This window comes from Jaculus jaculus, chromosome 12, assembly GCF_020740685.1.
Source record: "Jaculus jaculus isolate mJacJac1 chromosome 12, mJacJac1.mat.Y.cur, whole genome shotgun sequence".
NCBI classification, from domain to species: domain Eukaryota; kingdom Metazoa; phylum Chordata; class Mammalia; order Rodentia; family Dipodidae; genus Jaculus; species Jaculus jaculus.
Genome location: NC_059113.1, coordinates 93901087 through 93924626, shown reverse-complemented (window position 1 = coordinate 93924626; position 23540 = coordinate 93901087). Strand labels below are relative to the sequence as shown.

The 23540-nt window shown below is 44.2% G+C and overlaps 1 protein-coding gene and 1 non-coding gene across 3 annotated transcripts in view; one reads left to right on the top strand and one right to left on the bottom strand.

Moving 5' to 3' along the window:
* Smad1 (SMAD family member 1) overlaps window positions 1-23540 on the top strand; it is an 84557-nt gene that overhangs the window by 20645 nt on the left and 40372 nt on the right. For both annotated transcript variants that reach the window (XM_045131661.1, XM_045131662.1), the window contains exon 2: window positions 13456-14034. In XM_045131661.1, the coding sequence (XP_044987596.1) occupies window positions 13635-14034 (400 nt within the window). In that variant the 5' untranslated portion in view covers window positions 13456-13634. The remainder of the gene's footprint in view (window positions 1-13455; window positions 14035-23540) is intronic.
* On the bottom strand, window positions 15655-15759 carry LOC123453871. The gene has a single exon (XR_006633047.1). It is a non-coding gene; the product is annotated as a U6 spliceosomal RNA (small nuclear RNA).

Below are 23540 nucleotides of genomic sequence, written 5' to 3'. Positions count from 1 at the left end.
TGAAATCAAGTAGCTGTAGTGTAGTGTTTTTTTTTTTTTTAAATCATTTTCTTTTTATTTAAAAATAAAGTTGGCAAAAGTAAAAGACTGATTGAGATGGGGAGAGGGTATGATGGAGAATGGAATTTCAAAGGGGTAACTGGAGGGGGGGAGGGAGGGTATTACCATGGGGTATTTTTTATGATCATGGAAGTTGTTAATAAAATAAATAAATAAATAAAGTTGGAATAGTTTCTACTGAATAAGATTAAACAAAACAATTAAATGAAAATTTCATTTTATATATACAAAGTATTTAAGTTAACTTCATTTAGTGCATTGCTTTGTTAACAAAACACTTTTAATTTCAGCACTTTTGTCTTATATTCATATTTGATTCTCTTAACAACCCAGTGGGGTAGGAGATGGCTTCAGAATTTTGTAGGAAAGCAAATTGAAGCTCAGAGATGTTTTGTTCAGGAGCTGACAACTCCAGTTCAAGCCTTTTCAAGTTAAGGACTCTTTTTCTAATTTAGAAAACATCTTAAATGACAAAAAAAAAAAAAAAAAATCCACAAGTTTATTTGAAAGCCTGGAAAGTCAGCCCGTTGGTTTCTAATTTTGGTTTTCGTCTTTTGTTTCTACTTTGAAAACACATAAAACAAATGGTTAATGTTAAAATTCCTGACAAGGACAGATCAACAAGTTTTATTTCTCTCACCTGTGGAGGAAGTGGCCTCCACCCAGTTTTACTGAATTAGGAGGGAAATGATTTTTTCAAGTGATAAAAAGAAATAAAATTCCATGCTCTTCCCAAAGGAGGAGTTTCACAATTGGGAGGGTGGCGTGAGACCATATGTTGGTTTGCAAAAGGATATAACTTGTAAAGATGTTTCCTTTGATGCCTGGGATGAATCTGGCTGTGTTTCCCTTTGAGAGGGTCCTGATTAAATTAAGCAATTAAGAGCCGAGCTGAAGGATCTAAATATAGGGAGTGGGTTCAGGGTGTCCAGCACTGCATGGGCCAGCTCACCCTACAGATGTGAGAGCCTTTGTTGTCGTAAACAGCACCTGCGAGATCAGCAGAGAAGTGTGTTCCAAAAGATGAAATACAGCAGGAGTTATAGGGGAAAAAGGGGGCAGCTTTTCCTGCTATAGTCAATTCCCTTTTCATCTGGGGATTTGGCATTTGAATGACTTTTTTTTTTTTTTTTTTTTAACCAGGCCAATGGGCTTTAATATTGTCAGTGCTGATTTAAAGTGTAGACTCTTACTAGAATATGGCCTTGACAATTTCTTAACCTCTGAGATAGCTCAGCAGTTAAAGGCGCTTGCTTGCAAAAGCTGACCTGGTTCAGTTCCCCAGTCCTCTCATAATGCCAGATGCACAGAGTGGCACACGGTGCGTTTGTAGTTACAGGGAGGCTTTCTCTCTTTCTCTCTCTCAAAGAAGTAAATAAAAGTAGAAAGAATTTTCTGAGTTGGAGAGATTGCTCAGTGGCTAAAGGCACTTACTTACAAACCCTGATGCTTGGGTTCGATTCCCCAGTACCCATGTAAAGCCAGATGCACAGGGTGGCTCACGTGTCTGGATGTGGTGCATGTGCAGTGGCAAGAGGCCCTGGCGTGCCCATTCTCTCTCTGAGTTTCAAATAAATAAATGCAACTTTTAAAAAAATAAAATAAGAATTTTCTAATATCATGAAGATACATTGAGATGCATACCCAGAACATCTAAACATATAACTTAAAGTTATATCGTGAGAAATTCATGTTATTGTGACATTCCTCAATTCTTTGTACTTTTCATCAGGAGGACACTACTTTTGAAATAGTTTGGCTGAAAGGTGACAGCTTGCAATGAGTTTGTGAGTGATAAGCTGGTCTTCAGAGTTCCACTTTTTCTGTTTGGTTCTTAAGACTCCCTCCTTCCAGCACAGCTAAGTGACCAGATCGCAGTGTGGCAGCACGTGGCTAAGTCAGCCACGCCACCAAGGACGGAGGCAGGCTGTTGGCACTTGCACCTTGATGACCCAAGTGCCTGCCTTAAGCCCTCAACAGACTTTCAAGAGCGTAACCATCCACCACCCTCCCCTGTAGCAGAGAATCAACCTTTAGAAACCTGTATTTTAATAAATACAAAACAAGGTGAACTCCGTACCCATCATCAGTCTTATGTAACTTACAAGATGGGAGAATTTGGAAGTAACCAAGCCAGCTCCACAGCGAGCGGCCCAGCAAGGTAATACTTGACTGGGGGCATTTGTGACTAAGTGCCATGCCTAGGACCAGCGGAGTCCTTCTGTGTCTCTGAGGACTTTCACATGATCCTCTTCTTTTGTTGTTATTGTTTGTTTGTCTTCTTGTTTTTTGAGGTAGGGTCTCACTCTGGTCCAGGCTGACCTGGAATTCACTGTGTAGTCTCAGGGTGGCCTCAAACTCATGGCGATCCTCCTACCTCTGCCTCCCAAGTACTGGGATTAAAGGTGTGCGCCACCACGCCCGGCTTCACATGATCTTCTTGTATGGAATAGTTTGAATACATTTTTTTCCCTGAGGAATTATAATTAATGAGTTCATTTTAACTTAGATTCCTTCTTTCCTTCCTTCCTTCCTTCCTGCCTGCCTGCCTGCCTGCAGTGAAATAAGTTCTTAAAAATGTAACATCTGGCTACCCTGAGAATATAAAGTGAATTCCAGGTCAGCCTGGGCTAGAGTGAGACCCTACCTCGGAAAAAAATAAATAAATAAAAGTGCATTGAAGGGCTGGAGAGATGGCTTTGCAGTTTAGGCACTTTCCTGTGAAACCTAAAGACCTAGGTTCGATTCCCCAGAACCCATGTAAGCCAGATGCACAAGGTGGCATATACATCTGGAGTTTGTTTGCAGTGGCTAGAGGCCCTGGCAGGCCCATTCTCTCTCATAAATAAATAGATTTTTTTTTAATGTGCATTGGAATATATAGAGGGAACGGTAAGTGATTTTAGCCATCCTCTGTTCATTTCATTCTAGGATTTTTTTTTTTTTTTTTTATTTGGTGAGCTGTGAGGATGAGTCTTATCTGTGTTAAACCTGGATTCAGGGAAATGTTGAAACATGATTGTGGTTTTAAAATATTTTATTTGTATATTTGAGAGAGAGGGATAGAGGTAAAGGCGGGGGGGGGGGAGGGAGAGAGCGCGCGCGCACAAGAGCGAGCTTTATGTGTATACTGGGAAATGAAGCTTAGGTCAGTTGGCTATGCTGGCAAGCGCCTTAAGTGCTAAGCCATCTCTCCAGCCCATGATTGCAGCTTTAAAACAGAAAAAGGGAGCTGGCTAGTTAGTAGTAATCTAGTGGTTATTATTCCCACATGAGGACCTGAATTCCGGTTACCAGCACCCATGTAAAAGGCCTTGCGTGGCCATGCGCACGTTTATGGCGGGCCATAGACAGGAGGCTCCCTGGAGCTTACTGCTTAGCTAGTCTAACAGAATTAGTGAAATCAACCTCTGACCTCCGCATGCTTCCACATGAACTTGTACACACACACACACACACACACGCACGCACACACACACGCCCCAATAGAAAGGATTGCACAGGTACTTCCTCTGTTCCTCCTGCAGTCCAAACACCCCAAAGCAAGTGAGTTCCAGGAAAGAAGCACTTTAGAGCATTTCTTGAAACCAAGTCACAGAGCATTTCTCTCCTTCAGGGTATTTTCTGAGACTGACATAGCTAGTCCATTCCTGTCATTATGTTCATGTAATGCCATTGGACTTGTATGCAATTTTTAAAAAATATTATGTATTTATGTATGTATTTGAGAGAGTAAGACAGAGGCATAGATAGATAGATAGATAGATAGATAGATAGATAGATAGATAGATAGATAGATGGAAAGAAAGAATGAGTGCCAGGGCCTCCAGCCACTGCAAACGAGCACCAGACACATGTGCCACCTTGTGCATCTTGCTTACGTGGGTCCTGGAGAACCGAACCTGGGTCTTTTGCCTTTGCCAGCAAACGCCTTAACCACCAAGCCATCTATCTAACCACTTACATAAAATTTTAACTATCCCCCCCCCCCGCCTTAAGAGGAAAGAATTACGATTTTCCTTAAGGTGCTGCACAACACCCTTTGCCAGTGCGTCTGGCGGGAGACTGGTACCACACACCGCTGCCGGAGTACTCTTTCCTGGCTTCACTGTTTCAGAAACTGCCCCTCGCCTGGAGTATATGACTCAGTTTGTCTTTGCTGTCCTGAAAAACGTAAATGGGGAAAAATTTGTTTCAGCTCAGTTTTTCATCCATCATGATGGGGTTTGTGGTGGAACTTAGCAGTACTCCTAGTGGCTGCTGGGGAGCAGTGGGGAGCCGAGGGGGCTAGTGGTGAAGGCCCTTTTTTTTCCCATTTGACTCCATCCAGGATATAGGTGCTTCTCAATCTAGTCAAGACGAACCACCATAGCTGGTCTAATGGGGAGTCTGCTGGCCCACTTCTTTAAAAAAGTAATATTTATTTAGTTGAGAGTGGGGGAGGAGGAGAGGGAAGGAGGGTATGGGCGCTCTAGGGCTTTCTGCCACTGCAGGTGAACTCCAGATGCATGCTCTGCTTCGTGCCTCTGGCTTTACTTGCGTACTAGGGAATCGAACCTGTGCTGTCAGGTTTTGTAAGCAAGCACCTTTAATCGCTGAGTCATCACGCTAGCCGCTCCACTTTATTTTTTGTTTGTTCTTCAAGATCCTATTTCTTAAAAAGTAGGATGGAGAACCAGATATGGTGGCGCATGCCTTTAATCCCAGCACTCAGGAGGCAGAGGTAGGAGGATCGCTGTGAGTTTGAGGCCACCCTGAGACTACATAGTGAGTTCCAGGTCAGCCTAGGCTAGAGTAAGACCCTACCCCGGGGGGGGGGGGAGGGAAGGGGATCTTGAGCTTTATTGACATTTCTAATCTCTTACTTCTTCGGAAGTTTTGGGTAATTAAGTAGCCCACTTTTTAAAAATATCTTTATTTGCAAGCAGAACAGAGAGAGAAGAGAATGGGCATGCCAGGGCCACTGCAAATGAACTTCAGATACATGTGCCACTTTGTGCATCTGGCTTTACTGGGTACTGGAGAATCGAACCTGGGTCGTTAGGTTTTGCAAGCATTGCCTTACCCGCTGAGCCATCTCTCCAGGCCTGAGTAGTCTGCTTTGTGTAGGAGTGTTGGTTATAATTATTATGACTCTCCCTTATTTTGTGAATTCTCCATCTATTACCAACAAAACTCACTGCAATTCTTGCTTTAATTGTGGATTGTTATGTTTTAAAATATATTGCTGGCATTATGTCTCTGCAAAAGTTTTAACGCAGTCTTTGTCTTTTGAAACTTTTAAAACAAACTCCATACTTTCTAGTCTTCTGTAGTTTCAGGTTATTGTAAATGTCAGGAATTTTTAGTGTTTCTTTGGATAAAAATGCTTTTGGAAATCATGATCTGTTTTGACAATTCTCTTGACTTCTGTTGAAATCAAGCAGGTGTGTGTTTTTTTTTTTTTAAGCCTATTTTGGAATAATGAAAATTATCCAGGTCCTCTGGCATGTTCTCCTTTGGCTGTTTTTGATGTTTTAATCAAAACATCTCAGAAGAGGCAGAATTAGCCTCATCAGGCCTTGAGCTCACCCTAAAATTGGATGCTAGGATAGATATCACATACCTTTCTACAGTGCTAATTAATACTGCCACTGATAATTTATACAACCTATCTCTCAGGTGTTTTGCATCTCCACAGCATCTAATAAACTATATGGCAAAATATATTCAAAATTGTCAGCCACAAAATTCATCCAGGGCTCACTGCTGAACTGTGGAAGCTCATGTCCTGATTTTCTGTATTCATAAAATCAGTCCAGCTGTTAGGAAGGTCACTTGTGTAAGTCTGGAAATGTGCCTTATCTTTGGCTCACTGAATTACTTGAAAATGCTTAGTACCTGTTTCTTCATTAAAAAAAGAAATGGATCAAACAAAAATTTATTAAGTTGTCCCTTTTTTTTTTCTTGCCTTGCTTGCCTGCTGTTAACCAGTTTCAAAGTAAAGTTAATCAATACCCTGTCTGTTTGTTGCACACCATCCTTTTGATCTTTATGCCATGATATTTTGCCATTAGTTAAGACGGAGTAATGAGCCAAGGAATGGAAGTACGTACATGTGTGTACCTGTGGGCATGTGTGTGCGAGTGTGCATGTATGTGCAAGTGTGCACGTGTGCATCTTGCTCCATGGGCAGCAGACAAATTTATCTTCTGTTCATTGCCTTTTTTGAGGTACTATGATTCACCTCACCCCTTGGTCACTTTCTGGGGTCCATACTCTGCTTGTCATACTGATTCATTGTCCCCTCAGTACTGAATGGAATCGTTTTGTCTAGCCCACTGGTTTTCACACCAGTGTTGAGAGCGGTCAAGCAGCCTCTGCTTCAGGGCTGGAACAGCGGCAGGTTTTGTCTGTCGTCTGCTTAAAGGCCGAATTATCCCTTTACATCCATTTGGGGCATTGGCTCCAGCATCATTAAGAGTACCAGAACCTGCAGGTGCTCACATCCATCCTATAAAATGGCATGGGGCCACAGCCATCTTTTTCTCTGACTTTCCGTCATCTGTGATGACTTCAGGGACCTAGTTGGGTATAAATGCTCTGCATGCAGCCATGTTGTATCATCAGGGAAAGTGTACATGCTGTGTACACGCACATTTTTGTGGGTATGTGTGTGCACATATTCGTGGTCTCGTGTCTGTACTATGTGAGCCTACTGTGTGTGGACACCAGAGGACAGAGCCTCAGGTCCTGTCCTTGTTTTGAGATCGCATGAGATAGTAGATGGCACTGGTTTGGAGCTCACCAAATAGGCTAGCTAGCAAGCCCCAGGGGTCCCCCCTTGTCTGCCTTCCTAGTGCTGACACTGCAGACATGCCACCATGCCTGGCTTTGTGTTTTTTTAAAGCATGGGTCTGGGGCTCAAACTCAGACCATCAAGCTTCCAAGACAGGCACTTTCCTGGCCAATCTCCCCAGCCTCAGAGGCATTTTCTTAAAGGTGGCTTTTATCAGCTGTTGATTGCATCCCATGGATATGAGGAGGGGCCAACTGTATCTCTCAACCCAAGTTAGCATGATCTTGTTTTAAAACTTCCTGTGGGAATCTGAGGTCCATAAGGTATTGAGGGACAGAGAGTTTATATTCACACCACTGGATTGTTACATGTTTATTTACTAGAGGAGGCCAGGATGAAGAAAATGTCTATTGTTGTGTAAGTGACTAATTCAGTTTCCTTTAAATATAAAGCAAGTTACACAGCAATTAAGAAGATTTAAAAGGTTTTTAAATGTGTTTTTAACAGTAAGAAACACCACATAAGTTTCAAAATTAACTAGCCATTTAAAGATGAATATTATAATGTCACACTTGGCTTCTGGTAGTATTAATCAAAATACTTCCCAGGGGTGAGGCTGAGAAGAAAAACTTCTGAATTGAGAACCTTCTTTTTTAAAAAAAAAATTATTTAGGGCTGGAGAGATGGCTTAGCGGTTAAGTGCTTGCCTGTGAAGCCTAAGGACCCCGGTTCGAGGCTCGGTTCCCCAGGTCCCACGTTAGCCAGATGCACAAGGGGGCGCACGCGTCTGGAGTTCGTTTGCAGAGGCTGGAAGCCCTGGCGCGCCCATTCCCTCTCTCTCCCTCTATCTGTCTTTCTCTCTGTGTCTGTCGCTCTCAAATAAATAAATAAATAATTAAAAAAAATATTTATAAGCAAGCAGATGGGGTGGGGGAGGGAGGGACCTTCGACCACTGCAGACAAACTCCAGATGCATGCGCCACTTTGTATATCTGGCTTTATGCGGGTGCTGGGAATTCTAACCCTGGTTATTAGGCTTCGCGGGCAAGCGCCTCAACTGCTGAGCCATCTCTCCAGTCCTGAGAACTCTGCTTTAAAGCTACACTTTGATCACTTCCAGAGCCTGGTTGCACTGTAACTCCAACCTACAACTTTTAAAAAAATATATTTTACTTATTTATTTATTTATGAGAGAGGTAGGAGAAAGAGACTGGGCATGCCAAGGCCTCCAGCCACTGCAAACGAACTCCAGGTGCATGTGCCCTCTTATACATCTGGCTTACGTGGGTCCTAGAGAATTGAACCGGGGTCCTTTGGTTTTGCAGGCAAGCGCCTTAAGCCATCTCTCCAGCCCTCCCACCTGACTTTTAAGTCAACTGTGCTTGTTGGGGCTTGAAAGCATGAATTCATTTTTGAAGTATTTTTCTTGTTGTTATGTTTGTTTGTTGTTGGATCAGGAAGGCTTTGAAAACTTTTTTGCTTTATATTTTGCTTAATTATATTTTTTAATTAAAAAGGTGTGTGTGTGTGTGTGTGTGTGTGTGTATGCATGCATGCCAGGGTCTCTTGCTTTTGCAAACAAATGCCCATCCGGCTTTATGTGGGTGGTTGGGGTTGAACCCAGGCTGAAAGGCTCTGTATACACCTCCAGCCTCTGACTCCCCTCCCGAGCCCCAATAATTAAATTTTTACAAGTTATTTATTTTTTGTTTATTTGCTTATTTTTGAGACAGGGTCCTACTGCTATAGCCCAGGCTGGCCTCAGACTCAAGGTAGTTCTCCTCCCTCAGCCTCTGCTGGGATGAAAGGCATGTACCACCATACCTGGTTGTGTTTTTATAATTTAAAGAAGGTTTAGAAAGTAGGAGAGAGACTCCTTGCTCAGAGTTTCTATGGACATTTTGGTATATTTACATAGTTATTCATCCCGTATGCTCTTTCTTCTTTGGCTTTGTTTTGTCCAGGTTTTCAGCAGGTTTTGTGAGCGCAGGTTAGGCGTTCTGTTCCTGTCGGTGGATGTGCATGGTTAACCATTTTCCAACTATTAGCTGCTTCTCTTTCTTGTTATGTAGTTCTCTGATAAAAATCTTTGTGTGAAACATTCTTCCCTTTCCTTTTCCAGTTTAGAATGTTCCTTTAGGGTAAATTTCTAAAAGTGAAGTAGCTAAAACAATGCTCCTCATAATTTTTAAGGCTGGCTAAGGGTTTTTTTTTTTTTTTTTTTTTTTTTACTTTTATTGGGGCACTGTAAAATGTTTGTATTTGGACAAGAGGGAAGGAAATCTCTGTTTGCTGACTCGTGTTTTTATTTTGCACTTTAAACTGATAAGGCCACTTAGCTTTTGACATAAACTAAGGCAGGAAGTACAAAAAGGGGCAGAAAAGAAAAAAAAAAGCAACAACTAGTTGTCTTGCTATTGTGAACTCATTTGTGTGCCTTACATGAGATGGGTTATATACTTGTATAGAAAAGAGGCTTAAGGGCTGGAGAGATGGCTTAGTGGTTAAACGCTTGCCTGTGAAGCCTAAGGACCCCGGTTCGAGGCTTGATTCTCCAGGACCCATGTTAGCCAGATGCACAAGGGGGCGCATGCGTCTGGAGTTCGTTTGCAGTGGCTGGAGGCCCTGGCGTGCTCATTCTCTCTCTCTCTCCCTCTGTCTGTCTCTCTCTATCTGCCTCTTTCTCTCTCTGTCACTCTCAAATAAATAAATAAATAAATGAACAAAAAAATTTAAAAAAAAAGAATAAAAGAGGCTTAACCCACATAGACAAAAATTAGTTCTCAATCCTGTGTTTTGCTTAAAAATATTTTTAAAATATTTTATTTATTTATTTGAGAGAGAGAGAGAGAGAGAGAGAGAGAGAGAGTGTGTGTGTGTGTGCATGCGCACACACACGTGCACCAGGGCCTCCAGCCACTGCCAATGAACTCCAGATGCGTGTGCCCCCTTGTTCATCTGGCTTATGTGGGTCCTGGGGAATCGAACCGGGATCCTTTGGCTTTGCAGGCAAACACTTTAACTGCTAAGCCATCCCTCTAGTCCCATAATATTTTTATTTTTATTTATTTGCAAGCACAGAGATAAAGAGACAGAGAGTGCTAAGGCCTCTAGCCATAGCAAATGAACTCCAGATACATGCGCCACTTTGCATCTGGCTTTACATGGGCACTGGGGAATTGAACCTGGGTCATTAGGCTTTGCAGGCAAGTGCCTCAACCACTGAGCCATCTCTCCAGCCCCTATGTTTTGTTTCGTCTGTCATGCTTACATGTCAAGGCTTGTGATCTTTCTACTTTAACGTTTTGTGAGTGTCTTCAAAATGTGTAGTACTCAAATAGCCCTTGCAGTGTTTGGAGGTGGTCGGTCTCTCTCTCTCTTTCTGTCCCCCTGTGTGGAGAGGTCTTCTTTCACTGAATATAGTGCCTCAGCCATGTTTCTGAATCATAGGTACCGTCCCATCAGGCTTTGATGAAAGCCTTCCATTTCTGCACAGGGCCCATGTGTCATGGCCCTTCCCTCACAGCCTTGCCCCGAGCTCCTTGGCAGCCCTGGATCATCTTCATACAGGCTGAGCCTGTGTCATTAGCAGTTCAGAACAGAGGTTTAAAATTCCAAGCTCTAGACTTACACAAAATGGGTTCAAACCTTGGCCTCACCACTAGGTAGCTCAGCTCAGAAGAGGACATTTAACTTTTCAGTACTCACTTCTTCAGCACTAGGAGGAGGAGCATGAATTTTCCTTCAGACAGCTTGTTAAAGTGGCTGTCATGTAGCCAAGACTCAAGGGAGTTAGCTCTGTTGCTTTTGTAAAAGTCTACATATCCCTTAAGGCCTGTCTTGATATTTCCTCTTTGGAAAAATGTCCCGAAAGCCCTGGAATTAATCATTCGCTCCTTTCCTCTCTTTTACATGCAGCGTTTATACTTGACTTTGCCCATTTGGACCGCCGGAGCATGGTGCTGTAGCCTCGTGGTTTATAAGCAATAGAAAGTTGTTTTTCGTGGTTCTTGAGGCTGTGGAGGCCAAGGTCATGAGATGAAGCCTCACTTCCTCCTAGCTGCTGCTTCTCACTGCAGCCTCACCAGAAGAGGACAAACTCGGAGGGGTCTGTCCGTGAGGGCCGTGTCCTCGTGACACCCAGAGGTGCCACCACAAGACTTGGGAGCCCACCATGCGTTTGGGGCGTGGGCACACACACCCATCCCATTCAGTCGTTGCCAGCTGTTAGGTAGCATTTATCTCATTGCATTATAGTAGATAATGCTGTGCCCACCCTGGACCTTGGTACTTTGCCAGCATTCTTTCTGGCTGAGGTCCTGGAGGTGGGCTCACAGAAGACATTGTAGCTCGGGCCTTTAGGGCTGGCATCGGGTTAGCCATTTGCTCTGTGGGAGTTAGCTGTTCATTCCAAATCCTGGTTGTCTTTACCAAGGCCTCCCTGTCCAGCCCAGGGTCAGGCTTAGTACAGCTTGCTTCCGTATGGGAAATAAGAGCCACCATGGCCCCAACACACTGCCCCTTGATTGCAGGCTCACATCAAGGTTTGAAACATTGATTGTGAGATCAGCGTATTGGTTCTATTTGACGACCACAAGTTAGAGTAATAACAGAGTTGTTTTGGAAGTATGAGAGAGAGACATGCAGGGCAGGAAGAGTGGTGACTGGAGGGTTAGCAAGAAGTTGTCTTTCGGGCTGGAGAGATGGCTTAGCGGTTAAGTGCTTGCCTGTGAAGCCTAAGGACCCCGGTTCGAGGCTCGGTTCCCCAGGTCCCATGTTAGCCAGATGCACAAGGGGGCGCACGCGTCTGGAGTTCGTTTGCAGAGGCTGGAAGCCCTGGCGCGCCCATTCTCTCTCTCTCCCTCTATCTGTCTTTCTCTCTGTGTCTGTCGCTCTCAAATAAATAAATAAATAAATAAAAATTAAAAAAAAAAAATAAAAAAAGAAGTTGTCTTTCCTGTTCCGAAAATCTGACCTTTACCAAAAAGCAAATTACCATATCCGTAGGTACACGCTGACCAAGTGTGCCTTGATAAGGGGGTAGTTTTGTTTTCTCTTTCCGTTTCTGTTCAATGAAACCTTCGAAATAACTAGTAAACTTGGGTGGATGAAGCTTGTCAGCAAACAACCAATCTTCAAAGTTGAGCCTTCACACATGGAGGAACTTAGAACTTGTGGAATAAACGACCCTTTGATCTGACTGGCTCCCTGAGCCAGGTCCTTCATCAAACATTTACTGAGAATCTGCCCTCTACCAGGTACTGTGCGAGGCTGCAAAGATAGGGGCAAAAAACAATGGAGTGTTCTCCAGGGAGGGAGATGGGAATGTCAGTTTTCCCAGTGTGGCCCTCATTCAACTGTCAGGAGTGGTTGTCTTCTTAATTTGAATGTCAGGGAGTTTCCCTCCATTTTACTTAATACTGGAAATTTGTACCTTCTCTTTATTTTTTTATTGATCAGTCTTGCTAAAGGTTTATGCAACTTTATTAACATTTGCAAACAACCAATTTTGACTTTATAGGTTTTTCTCTAGTATACTTTGTGAGAAAGAGTCTCATTTTCTTGTATTTTCTTTGAGTTTAACTTACAGTTCCTTTCCCCTCTTTGGGTAGACTGAGAAAACATTAGCTAGTTCTTAGCCCTTTTCTTATAAATTCATCTCAGCTATAAATTTTTCTTTCATTATGGCTTAAGCCACGTCTTACTATTTTGATGTAATATTTATACAATCATTCAGTTAAAAATACTTTGTCTTCACTCTGATTTTTTCCTTTGATACATGCACTAAAAAGTGGTTGTTTCCAATAACAATATTATTGTTGTTTTCTTAGTTATACTAAGAGCAAAGGCTTCTATGTTCCTTATGATTTTACACCTTCATTACATGTTGAAATTTGCTTTATATATGGTCAGTTTGGATAAGTAGTCAATGTGTGTTTGAAGATATATATTCTATAGTTACTGAGCTCAGTGATCTATGTATGTGAACTTAAGTTCTTACATGTTGCTTTTCTATATCTGTGGACTTAATTTATCAGTATCTTATTCTCCCACTACGATTGTGGGTTTGACTACGTGTTTCGGTTCTTTCAGTTTTTGCTTTGTGTGCATTGAGACTGCCCCCTGTGGATACGTTTGAAATTGTGTTTAACTCTTCATCTCAAAGTTGTCTTTTGTGTGAATGGATAGCTCTGCTTGCTCTGCTGTCCTCTCCCATGACCCTTCTCCATGGATGCCCATGTGGGGATCTCTCTTCCTCTTGTGAGACCACTAACCTTGTTGGGTTAGGGCCCCACCCTTTTCATCTAATTGAACCCTGGTTACCTCCTAAGAGACTCTATGTCCAAACCAGTCACCCTGGGGCCTGGGTGTCACTGTATGAATGGTAGGGCTCGTGGCATGGTTAGGGCACCTGCCCTTCAACCTAGCACGCAGTTACACCCCAGTTAAACCCTTTGTGCAGGCACAAAATTGTCAAATTGAACCATCTTAAATTAGGGACCATCTGGACATGAAAGAATTTAAAATAGTCACCTGATGCGTCATAATTAATTAAGCAATCGTGTGTATTGGGGGGTGAGTTTTCACAATTTTTTCCTCCCCGTTTTCTTTTGTAGGCACTGAATTTGGGCTTCCCTTCAGATCACGAGGAATGATCTTGTCTCCTTTCGATGACCGCAGAGGAAACTCTGCGTAAATAAGCCGTCGTCTTTGCCGCTGCCCCGTCCCTTGCAGAGACGTCCCCCACTTTGCCCGAGCCGGGGAGCTGCGTCACCCCGGAGCCAGATCCGCCACTATGAACGTGACCAGCTTGTTCTCCTTCACAAGCCCGGCCGTGAAGAGACTTCTGGGGTGGAAGCAGGGCGACGAAGAAGAGAAATGGGCCGAGAAAGCTGTCGATGCCTTGGTGAAAAAACTGAAGAAAAAGAAAGGGGCCATGGAGGAACTGGAAAAGGCCCTGAGCTGCCCGGGGCAGCCGAGCAACTGCGTCACCATTCCCCGCTCCCTGGATGGCAGGCTGCAGGTCTCCCACCGGAAGGGACTGCCCCACGTCATCTACTGCCGCGTGTGGCGCTGGCCCGACCTGCAGAGCCACCACGAACTCAAACCACTGGAATGCTGCGAGTTTCCTTTTGGCTCCAAGCAGAAGGAGGTTTGCATCAACCCCTACCATTATAAGCGAGTAGAAAGCCCCGGTAAGTCAGGCCTGCTTGGGTTTTACCTATTTATTTCTTTTTTTGTGTGTGTGGCTTCAAAGTAGGTTTTCACTGTAGCCCAGGCTGACCTGGAATTCACTATGGAGTCTCAGGGTGGCCTCGAACTCCCGGTGATCCTCCTATCTCTGCCTCCCGAGTGCTGGGATGAAAGGTGCGCGCCACCACGCCCGGCTCCCTGTGGTTTTTATGTGCTGGTGGTTCTTGTTCAAACCGCAACCAAAGCTCTTGATTTTAGTTGCAATTCCAATATATTGGGAAATTTTGCGTGTGCATGTGTGAACAAGAGAGAGAGAAAGAAAGCGCCTAGCTGCTATGTCAGTCGGCATTCTGTCCCTGTGGCAAATATTCAAGATAACTGCCTTATAAAGAGGAAAAGGTTTACTTTGGCTGGCGTGCGTTTGTTTTTTTCTGAGGTATGGTCTCACTGTAGCTCAGGCTAACCTGAACTCATTCTGTAGTCCCAGGTTGGCCTTGAACTCAGTGATCCTCCTACCTTTGCTTCCTGAGTGCTGGGATTAAAGGTGTGTGCCACCATGCCTGGTCTGGCTTATGTCTGTCCAGGGTCCTTTGGTGCCATTGCTTTTGGGCACAGCCAAGGCAGAACATCATAGTGTAGGATGCACTGTGGACCAAAACTCACCTCAAAAGAGGAAGTCGCTAGAGTCCTGTTGTTCTGAGAAGGCATGCCCCGGTGGTTGGGAAAGCCACTAAGCTCTGCCCCTTGAAGTTTTTACCACCTTCCAGTAGTGACACGGTGACATACGGGCACTTGGTGGTACATTCTAATCCAAAACATAGCAGCCCTGGAGAATTTCACAACTGACCAAGTATCGCTATTTCCAATGAGTAGGATATGGAAATTTCATTATAGCACTAATACTACTAATTTGTGTGTGTGTGTGTGTGTGGTTTTTTGAGGTAGGGACTGGCTCTAGCCCAGGCTGACCAGGAATTCACTGTGTAGTCCCAGGCTGGCCTCAAACTCACGGTGATCCTCCTACCTCTGCCTCCCAAGTGCTGGGATTAAAGATGTGCTTTTTATCATCTTTGGTGGAAGTTTGCTATGGCATGGTCTGTGTGGGGAATATGAAGGGATTAAGTTCTGCTGGGAAATCATTTGGTACTGTTCCCTGATAAGATGCTCCTTGTTTTGACATGGACAGCATTTGTAGGGGGCACAGTGAAGGATGTAGAACCGGCCTCTTACATCTGTGTATCCACAGATAGAATCACCTGGAGATCAAAAATATTCAGAAAAGAAATTGAGTCTTTATGGAACATAAATGGGCTTTTTTCTCCCCGGTCTCCAAACAGTAGACGATAACAACCGTGTCTGTTGCAGTGCATATCATGCCAGGCCTTGTAAGTAATTCAGAAATGACTTAAAGTGTAAGGCAGGCGTGCCCAGGTTTGGTGTAAATATTGTGCTGTTTTCTAAGAGACTGGAGCTTCCATAGATTAGGGGACCCTAGCAGAGGGATAAAGACAACTGTACTTTCAGTTTGTGTGTGGGTTTTTTTTGTTTGTTTGTTTTTGTCTTCAAGTTAGAATCCACATGTAGACAGTTGGATCAGTTGGGAAGTGATTGAATGGGTTTTTTTTTAAATGTAAAGCTTCACGAATTTGTGCGTCATCCTTGCACAGGGGCCACGCTAATCTTCCCTGGGTTTTCCCAATTTTACTATATGTGCTGCCGAAGTGAACATGTGATGCAGATTTGAATCATTTAAGTATGTCATTTTGTCAGTTGGGATAACTTTAGTTGACGGATTGGCTTAATAGCCAGTGGTGATTAAGGGTTCCCATATATGGATGGCATGGAGTCACGTGACTCCATTCCCTGGTTTTGGTCCTGGAACAACCAGGCACTGTCAATAGAGCTATAACACCAGTGTCTGAAAACTTCTGAACTAGATCAAACACGATCTAAACAAACATGTTTGACTTTACATTTATATTTTTGTGAAGAGAAAGAAAGAGAATGGGCATGCCAGGGAGAGAGAGAGAGAGAATGGGCATGCCAGGGCCTTCAGCTGCTCCAAACAAAACCCAGAGGCATCTTGTACATCTGCCTTACATGGGTCCTGGGGAATCAAACCTGGGTCCATGGCAGGCAAACGCCTTAACTGCTAAGGCATCTCTCCAGCCCAGCCTTTCTTGTGCCTTTGTACCCCCTGGGAATTTTTGCCTTCCCCGTGGCCACCTGAATTTCTCCCTAAGTTTCTTTTTCCACCAGAGTTATTCTGTTTTCTCTGCAAGATAGTGAGTAAAGAAAACCCCATAGGGCAGGTATCATGAGATGTATTTTCTCAGCAGCTTGCACAGTCAAATAAATGTTTGCTGTAACTGAAAACACCACTTCTTTTAGCCTGACTGGTCATTCATGTATCTTTCTGCAGGTGAGCTTTTAGTACGTCTGTGCCCTGAAACCATCATGTTCTTTTTGGACATTTCCCTGCTGATGTAGGATAGAATGTAAAGCCATTCCTGGCATGATTTTGTTACTCTTACTAACTGACATGCTCTAACAGGAAAAACTTGATGAAGAGGAGACAGAGAACAGGATATGTATCTTGAGGCTCCGAATGTCATGTTCAGCCTCCTTTTGTTAGTTTTTTGAGGCTGACCTGGAACTCACATCTTATCTTAGGGTCGCCTCGCATCACAGTGACCCTCTAACCTCCACCTCTGAGTGCTGGCATTAAAGCGTGAGCCACCACGCCCAGCTTTATAGTGATGGTTTTCAAATTGTGGTCCAAAGACTACAAGCATCAGTACCACCTTAGAACTTGTGTTTCGTGGACAAATAATGATGGTGTTTATGGGATACAGTGCAATGTTTCCAAAACTGTATTCATTGTGGAATCAAATCAAGCTAATTAACATAAACATCACCTCCCATGTTGATCACATTGGGGGCGGGGGTAATGAAAGCAGTTAAGACCCATTCTTAGCAGTTTTGAAATGAGCAGTAAGTTGTAACTAAGGTTGGCATGCTGTACGAGTGACCACTAGAACCACCTCTCCCCCTTTGCCCAGCCTGCTTCTGGTAACTGCAGTTGTCTCTTCCTCTAAGAATTTCACCTTTTTCTATTCCACATGTGAGGTCGCATGGCAGAGCCATGCATTGCTGATGATGCTAATAATACTAATGTTAATGAGCCAGTAGGCCAGTGAGCCCTGCCGTCTCTCATGGAAAAGATGCTTTTGAATTTTGCGTATTCTGACACAAATAATAAGATTGACTTGCTGATTTTTCCATCTGCTGGTGATCACAAAGCATTCACGTGTGATGAGGTATCTTTGGAAGGACAAGAGAATGACTTTCTGTTCTCATGTGATGCAATGAACATGTTCTTACTGTGTGCTTGAGGGTCTTTGACTAGTTCTTTGACCAAAAAATAATTTTAGTCATTTACATCCTTGTAGTTTTCTCTTAACCTGTTGCATTTATTTTATAAAATAGTATCAAAATACTTGTGGGGAAAGCCCCAAACACTTACGCGCCTTGTAGCCACTATAGTGTGGAGTGGAGGGTGCAGAGAGGGAAGGGAATCTCTCTGTTGCGCAAAGATGCTACTTTGAATGCTACAGAAGAAAATGCATCCTTCAGAACAGGCATGGAATTGCTCTGCCTGCTCATGTGTGGACCCTTCCAGGAAACAAGTTCTCAGAGTTTCTGAGGCCGATTCCATTGCTGAAGTAGCACGCTGTTTGCTTGGACTTCTCTAGCCTTCAGTCAGGGCTACTTATTAGTGGTTGGATTAAGTGTAGCCTTGCTTCTTCTACCAAAGTAAATGCTGACCGTGGTTAGTCAGTCATCTAATTGTGGTATCAGGGAGGCCATTTATTCAGTTGCTATCTGCTGCTATTAAAATACCTTCATGGAGATTTCCTGCCAGTTGTTGGCCTTTTTAAATGTGGTGTTTTTTTTTTTTTCATATAGTTCTTAAAAATTCTTTTGTGCACTTTGAACTTAATCACCTTGACAAGCCATATTGAACCTGATTTTAAAATTCAGAGGTTTTGCCAGGTGTTGTTGCACACCTTATGACCCCAGTGCTTAGGAGGCTGAGGTAGAAGGAGCAAGTGTTTAAGGCCATCCCGGATTACATACATATATATGGCATGAGCCTGTCTAATAAAACAAAAAGACTGAAATTTCCACTTTTATCTTTAAAGAAACTTTTCAGGCTGGAGAAATGGCTCAGCGGTTAAGGCGCTGCTTGCCTGCAAGGCCTTAGGACCCAGGCTTGATTCCCCGGTACTCACGTAAAGCCAGATGCACAAGGTGGTGCATGTGTCTGGAGTTCATTTGCAGTGGTTAGAGGCCCTGGTGTACCCATTCTGTCTTTCTCTTTCTGCCCCTTACTTACTTACTTACTTACTTCCTCTCTCAAATAAATAAACAAAATATATATTTTCAAAAAATTTTATTTAAAAAAAGTAATACCTTTCTAGGCATTTTCAGAGCATAATGGCTTCCAGTTGCTTGGCATTAAAAGGTGCCTAAACTCTTCTTCACATATTGACTGGGCCCTGACTCTGGCTGCCTCTGTCACTCCATTACATCTTGACTGATTTTACCTTGAAGAGAACATCTTTCTGTAGAGAACAGATGTATCACTGTCTCAGTGAAGGAGAGGTGGGGCTTGGGGGAATGGGTATAGCTGGGAGGTCCAAGCAATGCTGGAGAGATTATCAGTATTTTTTTTAGATATTTGGCTTTTTAAAGATACTTTTTATTTATTGATTGATTATTTGCTTCAGAGACTATGAGAGAGAGAGAGAGGGAGAGAGAAAGGGAGAGAGAATGGGTATGCCAGGGCCTCCAGCAACTGCTGACAAATTCTAGATACATGTGCCACCTTGTGCATCTGCCTTTACTTGGGTACTAGGGAATCAAATCCAGGTCCTTAGGCTTTGCAGGCAAGCATCTGAACTGTTGAGCCATCCTTCCATCCCGATTATTAGTATTTGAAAGTTTCAACATCAGTATTCCGATTGTGGTAGGAAGGTTAGCTGATCTCTCTTGTTCTACAAATGCATGTGAGTCTGTAATTATCTCAGTTTAAAAGAAACAGTGTTCCAGAGAAAACCCTCCAGCTTATTTCCTTGGCCCTCATGCTCAGGACAGCCAGTGTGCCTTCATGCTGCTGCAGAAATGCTGTGCGCTCAGAGAAAGTTGGGCCCCAGATCGTGGTACTCTGCTGTGAGGCAGGATGTGTATGTGGCTGGGCAGGGGGTACGTCCCCCCTGCAGGGTGTGTGCATCTGAGCTTTGGTGTTAGGTTAGATGTGAGTGCATTTTCGGTTAAAGAGTAATTTGTCTCTATTGCTCTCCGGTTGCAAATAAATAAATAAAAATATTTTGTGCCGGGTGTGGTGGCGCATACCTTTAATCCCAGCACTTGGGAGGCAGAGGTAGGAGGATCGCTGTGAGTTTGAGGCCACCCTGAGACTCCAGAGTTAATTCCAGGTCAGCCTAGACTAGAGTGAGACCCTACCTCAAAAAAACAACAACAACAAAAAAAAAAATTGGGGAGCTGGAGAGATGACTTTGCATTTAAGGTACTTGCCAGCAAAGCCAAAGGACCCAGGTTTGATTCCCCAGTACTCACATAAAACCAAATGTACAAAGTGGTCCATGCACACTGGAGTTTGTTTGCAGTGGCTAGAGACCCTGGCACACCCATTCTCTCTCTATCTGCCTCTTTTTCTGTCAAATAAGTAAATAAATTATAGGGGTTCCTTAAAAAATTTTTAAATTATTTATTTATTTATTTGAGAGCGACAGACACAGAGAGAAAGACAGAGAGAGGGAGAGAGAGAGAATGGGTGCGCCAGGGCTTCCAGCCACTGCAGACGAACTCCAGACGCGTGCGCCCCCTTGTGCATCTGGCCAACATGGGACCTGGGGAACCGAGCCTCGAACCGGGGTCCTTAGGGTTCACAGGCAAGTGCTTCACTGCTAAGCCATCTCTCCAGCCCCTTAAAAATTTTTTTAAAGAGTAGTATGACCTTGGGTTTTCAGGGCATGACCCCATTCTAAGTACAGGGGCATTTGTGTATACATGTTCAGGGTAAGGGGAGTTGCTTGAAGTTCTCTGTGGCGATAACCCAGAAGTCAGGTCCTTGAGATTGTAACAAGGTACCAAGGGATGCTCATTACAGAGGTTTTGAAGAGTTGGGATTAATTAGCACCAATAGTAGCTATTAGACAGTGTGCCCTGTGTGCATGCACGCCTGTGCTTCTCTTCCGTCAGGCATTTCTAGCGTGTGCAGGACTCCGCGGGAACTGTGCCTGCCTAAGAAAGACCGGCATATAATTAAAGCAGTGTGTGGTACATTGAATAACAGGTGTGAACAAGGGGTGAGCCCATCTCATAAACCTGGGGGCAGTACCAACCCGACTGGCTCAGTTATAACACCTGAGCATCGCTACAGCTCTTGCGGTGATGCAGAGGTCTCGTTCCGTTCGCAGGTAGAGAGAGAACAAAGTAGGCTAGTGTTACTGGCAAAGGAAACCAAGGAGAACACGTTTAAAGGAAGGGACTGGGGAAATAGCTCAGTCAGTGAACTGCTTGTCTTGCAAACGCGAGGACCTGAGCTTGATCCCTGGAACCCGCATAAAAAATGCCAGATGTAGCCGGGCGTGATGGCGCATGCCTTTAAACCCAGCACTCAGGAGGCAGAGGTAGGAGGATCACCGTGAGTTCAAGGCCACCCTGAGACTCCATAGTGAATTCCAGGTCAGCCTGAGCTAGTGTGAGACCCTGCCTCGAAAAACCCACCACCAACAAAAAGCCAGATGTGCTGGTACCTGCGTGTTTGTCATCCTAGCACTGGGGAGGTAGAGACAGGCGGATCCCTGGCCAGGCATTCTAGCTTGTTTCAAAGCATTTCAAAATTTTTATTTATATTTATTTATTTGAGAGAGAGAGAGAGAGGGAGGGAGAGAGAATGGGCACACCAGATCCTCCAGCTGCTGTAAACAAACTCCAGATGCACACACTACCTTATGCATCTGGTTTATGTGGGTCCTGGGGAAATCAAACCTGGGTCCTTGGGCTTTGCAGGCAAGTGTCTTAACCACTATGCCATCCCCCCAGCCCCATTCTAGCTCTTGATAAGCTGCAGTCCAGTGAGAAACCTTGTCTCAAAAACAGGTGAACCACCCCTGAAAGGAAAGGAACATCCTCTAACGTTCACAGGTTTGCACATAGAACAAAATACCAAAGAAAATCAGCAAATGTGTGTTCTATAAGAGTTACTGTGATACAAATATACTACTATGATTGACCATCTGTAGAAACTGCAGATGGAAAATATTTGAATAAATAATTGCATCTCTACTGGACTTGTGCCATAGCTTGGATGCTGAATTCCCCACACAGGCCCAGGTGTGGGAGGGATCTAGACAGGAGCTGTGGGCTCTTCGTCTCAGTTTTCCTCTTTTCAGCCTCCTGGGGTCCAGGTACCAAACGGCCCAGAGAAAAGCCTGGAGACTTCATTCCCCAGTGCATGCCCCACCCTCTGTCATTTTTACTTCACAATGTGAATGTTTTCTTGGAAAACTTATAATGGACTGAAGCATGGATTAGCCAGATCATCAAACCTCTGCCCTGATGGTTAGAAAAATGAGATTTGCCAAGGAAGAAAGAGGCAGGGAACTAGAAAGGGGATACACATTTTTAAAAGCAGAGGTGGGCTGGGGAGATGGTGCGTGGCAAAACCTGAAGTCCTGGGCTTGATTCCTCGGTACTCATTTAAAGCCAGATACACAAGGCAGCGCATGTGCCTCCAGCTTGTTTGCAGCAGCAGGAGGCCCCGACATACCATTTCTCATTCTCTCTCTCTGTGCCTGCAAATACATACATATGTATATACATACATACATGCATGCATATATATATTTTTTTTTTTTTAAAAAAAGCAGAGCTGTAGGGAAAGGCCGTAGAGACTTAGTTGTTAAAGTGTTTGCTGTACACATGTGGGGCCCTGAGTTTGGACCCCCAGCACCCATGTAAAGGCTGCATGCCATCTCACCTGTAACCCCAGTGCTCGGGAGACAGAGGATCCCTGGAGCAAGACAGCTAGCTTGCTCAGTGAGTTCTGGGTTCAACCAAGAGTCCTTGTCACAATAAATATGGTGGCGTGTGATAAAGAGAGACACCTGGCGTTAATCTTTGTCCTCCGTAAGCACAAATGTGTCCCCACACATGTGTGAAGACACATGGGACACTTGTAGGAGAGATACCAGGGCATGTGTTTAAAAAAAATCTAAGGGGTGGGCTGGAGAAATGGCTCAGTAGTTATGGTGCTTGCCTGTGAAACCTAAGGATCCGGGTTCGATTCCTCAGTAACCATATAAGCCAGATGCACAAGGTGGTGAATGCATCTGGAGTTCGTTTGCAGTGGCTGGAGGCCCTGGTGTGCCCATTCTCTCTCTACTCTATCTGTCTCTTTCAAGTAAATAAATATTTTTAAAAAAAATCTTAGGGGAGGCTGGAGAGATGGCTTGGCAGTTGAGCGCCTGCCTGTGAAGCCTAAGGACCTGGTTCGAAGCTTGATCCCCCAGGACCCACGTTAGCCAGATGCACAAGGGGACGCATGCATCTGGAGTTATTTGCAGTATATGGAGGCCCTGGTGCGCCCATTCTCTCTCTCTCTCTCTCTCTGTCCCTCTTTCTCTGTCTGTCTGTCTGTCTGTCTCAAATAAATAAAAATTAAAAATATTCTTAAAAATCTTAGGGGATTTGAGGAACCCCCACTTTTTGTCAGAGTTCACTAAGGGCCAGCCCAGTTGTTAGAAACTGCTTAGGGTCCCACCAGTCTGAGGCTGCAGACATGCTTTCCCGATTTCCTTACGTCAGCAGCTCTTCCCCACGTGGCCATTGTCCTCCGCGGCGCTCCCTCCTCGGGTAACCTTCAGCCCCGAAGCCTGGCCGCAGCGCTAATGGCAGGTCTGGTCTCCGTAACGCGGAGCTGGGGAGCTGGAAGCCAGCGGAACTTCCTCCCATCTAGAGTCCAAACGCCCGATCTATTGTTTAAAACCGCTTAGATGGGCAAAGGAACGCCTGGCAATTTCCCCCTCAATTCTTTTTTTTAATTCATTAATTTTTCATCAGTTCCACACATGTGTGTAGTTTGATAGCATTACTTCCCAGTTCTTGACGAGTACCTCGCGGTTTGGAAGGTCAGTGGTTCCGAGGACGGAAACTCGGATTTGCACGCTGCTGTGTCTGTGAGCAGTGCTCGTGCAAGCCGCGTTGTTCTCCGTCGCCCGCTCAGACAGGACCTGGCAGGCCTTCACCCCACTGCCTGCCTGCCTGGAATCTGTAGTCAGAATGAGACAAAAAAGGATGAGTTTATAAGGAGAGTTTGGGCAGCTTCATGTGACCTGAAAGTAAGCATTCATGAGAACAATGAAGTTGCTTTGTTTTTTAAAATTTTTATTTATTTATACTTGTTGGGCGGGGCGTG